This window comes from Gordionus sp. m RMFG-2023, chromosome 1 (assembly GCF_954871325.1).
Source record: "Gordionus sp. m RMFG-2023 chromosome 1, tfGorSpeb1-WG-v2, whole genome shotgun sequence".
In the NCBI taxonomy this organism is placed as follows: Eukaryota; Metazoa; Nematomorpha; class Gordioida; order Chordodea; family Parachordodidae; genus Gordionus; species Gordionus sp. m RMFG-2023.
The window spans coordinates 41,671,335-41,678,097 of NC_088775.1; the positions used below are offsets into that span (position 1 = coordinate 41,671,335).

General features: G+C 27.0%; 1 protein-coding gene across 1 annotated transcript; it reads right to left on the reverse strand.

Moving 5' to 3' along the window:
• Nucleotides 1-1,510: 1,510 nt before the first annotated feature.
• LOC135925650 (uncharacterized) lies at nt 1,511-1,816 on the reverse strand. Its single transcript, XM_065461056.1, has one exon. It carries the CDS (start codon nt 1,814-1,816, stop codon nt 1,511-1,513), a length of 306 nt encoding a protein of 101 aa, XP_065317128.1.
• Between the last annotated feature and the right edge of the window lie 4,947 nt (nt 1,817-6,763).

Sequence of the window (6,763 nt, forward strand, 5' to 3'; positions counted from 1 at the left end):
CCCATTTCTGATCTTTATTATCAAAAATACGACCCCATATTAATTTTCCCACCGGAAATTTTATAATGGCCTTTTCACAAGGTAATATTTTATTACTTCCATTTGGTGTTAAAAAATCCAAAAGAAATCTTGTTCTCCTATTCAAAAATAACTCTACAGGAGTAACTCCCTCCTTATTTTTTGAATTATTGTAAAATAATTGTGCTAACCAAATATCACTTTTTTCTTGTTTAGCCTTTTTATCCAATTTTTTACAATAGCTACCATCCTTTCAGCCTACCCATTCGAGCTAGGATGATAAGGTGGAGTAAGTATGTGTTGTACTATCACAGAATGTTTAAAATTTTCACTTATAAAAGCTGGACCTCCATCAGACACTATTTTGTCCGGCAAACCAAATTTTGCAAATAATTCACTTAATTTATTATTAACAATTTTAGTTGTATAACCATGTACCTCTGCATATTCTATCCACTTTGAATATGAATCCACCACTAAAAAATATGATCTTTTATCCAAATCAAAAAAATCTATATGAATACGTTCCCACGGTTTCTTTGATCTAGGCCATATTTGCCCTAACTCTTTGCGGGGCATATTTGCACATGTATTACATGGAACACATTTCCTTGTAATTTTTTCAATATCCTTACCCATACCAGGCCACTATACATATTCACGAGCTCAAGATTTCATTTTATCTCGACCCTGATGTCCGGCATGTAATAAATTCACAATTTTAATGCATAATTTCAAAGGAATTATAGCTCTATTTCCTCGCATTACACAATCATCCACCACGGACAATTCTTTTTCAATTTTTTTATAATTTTTATAATTATTACCCCACGGTTTTTTACCCAACAAGAATAATTTTATTTGACTCAATTCTTTATCTTTTAGAGTATTCATTTTAAGAGTTTCCCAATCTGTGGGACCTCCTTTTAAGATATTTGATAGAGTTCGCACCAATGCATCTTCTCTATCTATAATCATGTTATCAGTAATTTCAGGAGTAGCACAACCTGCCCCTAATCTCGACAATATATCTGGCAAATGATTTTCTCTTCCTCGCCTATATTTTATTTCCACATTAAAACTTCCCACAAGTAACAACCACCGTTGTAACCTCGGGGACATCATTAATTCTTTGTTGTTTTCTTGAACAAATGAATTAATGGCTTGTGATCTGTATAAATCTCAAATCTTTTCCCGATTAAATATTCGCGACATTTGGTCAACCCAAAAATAATCACTAAAGCCTCCTGTTCTATAACAGAATAGCTAGTTTCCACTTCATGAAATATTCGTGTAAAAAAATAATTGGCCTCTCTAAACCATCAATGACATGTAATATTGAGCTTCCGACACCTTTATTTGATGCATCAACAGCAAGAATTATCTCCAAGTCATTGTTAAAACACTCACCAATTTTTCTCTTTAAATTTTCAAAAGAATTCCTTTGTTCAATTTTCCATTCAAAATTAACACCTTTTTTTAATAAGTCATATCATGGAGCTGCTATTTTTTCAAAATTAACCACAAATCTATGATAATAATTTATCATGCCCATAAAAGACTGCACTTCAGCTTTATTACTAGGCTGATTTATGTTTAAAATATTTTTTAAATTTTTATCAAGCGGCTTCACTTCAATTCCATTAATTTGATGAACCAAATACACTATTTCGGTGACACCAAGAATAATTTTCTCTTTACTGGCTTTTAAACCTTTATCTTGAATTCTCTTGAAAACCTCTTCAAGACGTTGATTATGTTGTTCTGCCGTCACTCCAGTTATCAACACATCATCCATTAATAAAATACGCCTTCCAAACCCTGGAAAACTGATGCCATTGTTCTCTGAAAAATTGGTGCAGATACACTTAACCCAAAAGGTAATCTACAAAACGCAAATAATTCTTTAGGCGTGGTTATTGTCAACAATTTACGAATTTCTTCTTTCAAAGGCAATTGTAAATATGCTGATGAAAAGTCAACTTTTGAAAAATATTTGGCTCCCTTTAAATTTGCCAAAATTTCTTCAATTCGAGGTAATGGATATTTCACTTCCACAACCCATTTGTTAAGTGTTACTCTAAAATCTGCACATAATCTAAGTTTTGTATTAGATTTTTTAACGGGTACTAATGGTGAAGGCCATTCACTATATTCCACAGGAATAATAATACCATCATTAACCCATTTATCTAATTCTTCGTTGATTTCCTTTTTCCACTCAAAAGGAACTCTACGACACGCTAAGAAAATAGGTGAAAATCCCTCTTTTAATTTCAAATCCACTTGATAATCATTTAGACATCCCAGTGTCTTCAAAAATTATACCATATTTTTCCACTAAAATAGGTATAGCATTTTTAACTCTATTTAATTCATTAATTTCATTATTAATTTTTTTATCATTATCAATTTCATTATTGATCTTATATTGATTTGAATCTATCATTAACTATAGATTCTTTCACTTCACTCATTAATTTATTCATTTCCCTTTCTTTAAGCTTTTCCCTGACTTCATTAATCATTATTTTTCTTTCGGCATTATCTTTAGCCAATTCGCTATCAATTATAAATAAATCCCAATAATTATTTCTAGGTCCAAGTTTGCTAATCCAATCCCAACCCATAATTGCTTCAACATTTTTTTCCACTATCCATAAATCCAAAATTATACGAATATCATGAAAAAGAACATCCCACTGAGTTCTACCCATAACTTTGATTTCAGAATCAAATTGTTTTATACACATATTTATTTTTTCAATAATATCATTAGGCCAATATTTATAAAAATTTTCACAAGACATGATTGAAATACTTGCCCCGGTATCAAATAACATTTCAACCATTTGTCCACCAAATTTTAAATTAATATGAGGACATGAACTCTGTTCCTTTGCTCCCTCAGTTATTAAATTTTTAGGCAATTTAATCGGTTGAATGATATATTTATTTTAATCTCTTTTTCAATATAATTAATATTCATACCTAAATTCATCTCAGAATTTAAAGATCTCTGTATCTCATTTATGTTTTTATTAAAAATCTCTCCTGGATATTTCTCACTTGTTTGATTACAATAATCCTTTTTATTCAGATTATTGGTTAATTTAAAAATTTTATTTCATCAAAATGACAATAAAAATTTCCTACATTAAAACTCTTTTTATTCGAGTTAAATTTCAATGTATAATCATCATTCCCATGATGATTATCAATTTTATTATATATATATCCACAAAATTTTTAATAAAACCATATATATCAAAATATTTATTATTCTCTAAATATGATTTTTCTATTTTTATATGATTCTCTTTCAAATCATATAGTCACTGTGACCCACTCACACTTTGGATACAATGTATGGCAATGTGTCCCATTTCTTCACATTTGAAACACATTCTTTCATGGTCTGTATTGTATATTTCTGTTTTATCCATATTTGTAATACTAGGATTTTGTATATTTCGAACCACTGGATTTATCACTACATATGTTCGTTGCGGAAATCCACTTTTGAAATTGGCTTCTTTCACCATGCAATTTCTTTTTATATGTCCTACAAAACCACATCTATGACACACTATGTCATTTTTTTCACTTGGTTTTGCAGTCACATTCTCATTAGTTTTTCGGTCTCTTGAATAACAATTTTTACCGATATGTCCTTTTCTTCCACAAAGTTCACAACTTTCAATTATATTATTATTATTTTTAATTTTTAAGTTGGAAACATCTCTGGACAAATTTTTCATATTTTCTTTCATTTCTCTAATTTCACGTAAAATTAGAGATTCCTCTGTACTTTGTCTCAAAGTATTATTAGTATTATTATTTTTCAAAATTTCTACTGGTTTCTCGATTAAAACCTCAGAAATTTGCTTTTTAAATTCTATCACAATTGAATTTAATTTTTTATTTATATCCTCCGATATGTCATTTTTTTTAGGAAAATTAAATACTTCACCCGTATCTAATATTTTCTCGGATTTTTCTTCCAGTATAACATTTTTTTTACCATTTAAATTTTTTAATTCTAACTAAATTAAATGTAAACTATTTTTGATATCTTCAGAAATATCTGGAGATTTCACCAAAACTTTAGGAATTAAATTTTCAGTATTTGTATTTTTTATATCATTTTCTCTATTTTTAAGATCTTCTTTTTATCCTTATTACTTGTTTCATTATAATTAAGATTACATAAAACGCAAAAAAAATTACTGCAGTTATGATTATTGGTCACATCCACTTTATTAAAGTTTGAATTAAAAATTTTATTAAAATTACTCTTAAAATTTGCCATTTTATTAATATTATACTTATTATAATTATCATTAAAATAAAAAGCCATTTTTTCATAATTACCCAAAATTTAAAATTTTATCTCATATATTTCTAATTTTAATCCAAAAATCTTACTATTTCGTTGTGTAATTTATAATACAAAAAAAAAATTTCTTACCTTTATATATATCAGGAATTACTATTATTTTGAGGAACCCGGTCCTAGAAAATCTTTTTCTTGATTAATAACGTCTGAAATTTATTTTTATAAAACACTCTTTTGTTTTATTTTTTCCTCTAAATATCTTAGTTTTTATATTTTTCTCTAACTTATTTTTTCCCTAATAAGTGTTCACGAATCCTGGTCGTTCGGTACCATATTATTGAATTTATTTAATTTCTTTATTTCAAAATTTCTATTTTTCATATATATATCTTACAATATAATTTTTCTTCTTTTTTATAAAATATTTCAATTTTTTTTTCAATTCAATCCTCAAAAAGTCAAAAGTTAAAAGTAAAAAAAATCAAAGTGTTTGAATATCAATTCTCGAAAAATAACAAAAAAAATAATATTTTGATTGACATTTTATAATATATATGTATAAATATATATCATAATAGTACAGAACTACAACAGATATACCAAAGGAAAATGACAATGTGATAATCATTATTTATGAACTCAATTAAATCAAAGAGCGAAAATCTATATTGTAAAACCTATTCTATTAATATTTCAGTGTAGTTGAACAGTAGAAAAAGATTTATGGGGCAAACAATCTCAAATAAATACCTCTTTATTTTCGGAAAACTGATTTTATTTAAAATTAGAATTTCAAAACGTGTTTTTACAAGGGTTTCCGCTATTTTTTTAAAAAATTAGCTTCCTATTAACCACCTTTTAAAATACTTAGAAAAAATTTTTAAAATATTTTTTAAGTATCTTTATTTCCACAATCTTAATATTAATATATCCATGTTGACTCATCCCCAACTTTAGAGCGGCAATCAGAAAGTATAATCCGAATAAATAATCGTTCTTATTGTGATAAAATGAGATGTTAATATATTTATTTTTTTAATTTATAATATAATTCTTTAATATCTTATTGCTGGAGACTGGGCCAGAAAATCAACTATCACATAAACTCATTCAAATAAAATATTTATGAAAAAATATATATATGAAGATATTATGTTATTATAATGCAAACATAATAATGAATCGACATTTTATGGGTTCAAACATGTTCTTCTTTATTGTAAAAACCTTCCAGCAATGTTAAATTCTCGTTCAGAAGAGGTACTAGTTTCCGGAATTGCCAATATTTTTCTTGCTAATCTTGATAGCTTTAGCAAATCTCTTTCTTGTTGTTTCCACCAAAGTAGTTTTAAATATACAAAAGAATTTTTATGATACCAAAAAAGAGGACATTTTAATATTTAATATCCAAAAGGTTCATAATAAATCATTTTTTTTAATATTAAATTAAAAGATTTTAATTTTTTTTTAGCCCACCCGACCATTGCTTAAATTTTTAACTCGCCCACCCACCCGCACATAGTTTAAAAAATCTTTTAACCAGTCCAATGCGGACCTCTAACAGAAACATGGTTTTTATAATTTAATAAATATATTAAAATACCGATAGACATTGATGTCTTGTTTGATTAGATTGTAATTCTCTCTATTTTTTATGATTTGCCAGAATACTTAAAGTTAGATGGTCTAAAATCAGAGAGGAATTGGGTGGAATTTTTTCGTAATAACGATAAATCCCCATACTTGAAAAAAATAGGTATGTTTTCTCCTTATCTCATTTTAATGCCTCATCAGAGTGCCTTTTTAGCCTGATGAGGGCTGCCTGGAGAAAGAAGAGAAATCGGATTGCTCTAACAACATTAGAGGCCGAGCTAATGGATAAATAAAATTATAATATGTCATGCCAGCAATTTTATAAATATCTCAATAACGATGGTAAACGTTTAGTTCCATTATTTAAATCTCAAATAAAATATAATTAATAATAACTCTAATTTTCCATATTTTTTTAATATTTTATAAAATCTTATACATTCTCATAAAATAAAAATATTTTAATAAATCAAGATGTTAATAAGTAAAAATATGTAACTATTTTATTTTGAAAAATAGTTATCGACTTTTTTTTTAGCAATTTTTATAAATTTTAAAATTTTGAGCTGGCAACCCTGGACTGGACTACACATTTATTGTAATTTAAATATTTGGCCAGCTACTAGTTGTATTTGATGATAAAACCCACCTGAATAACTAATAAAAAATTATACCTTGTATTTTTTTATCGAGATTATAATTTATACGATATCATGAAGAGGAAATTACATTATCATCATGTACAAAATAACTTTGTATATATTATTTGTACCAAATTAATTTTCAATTCCATATCGTCGACATTTCAAATTA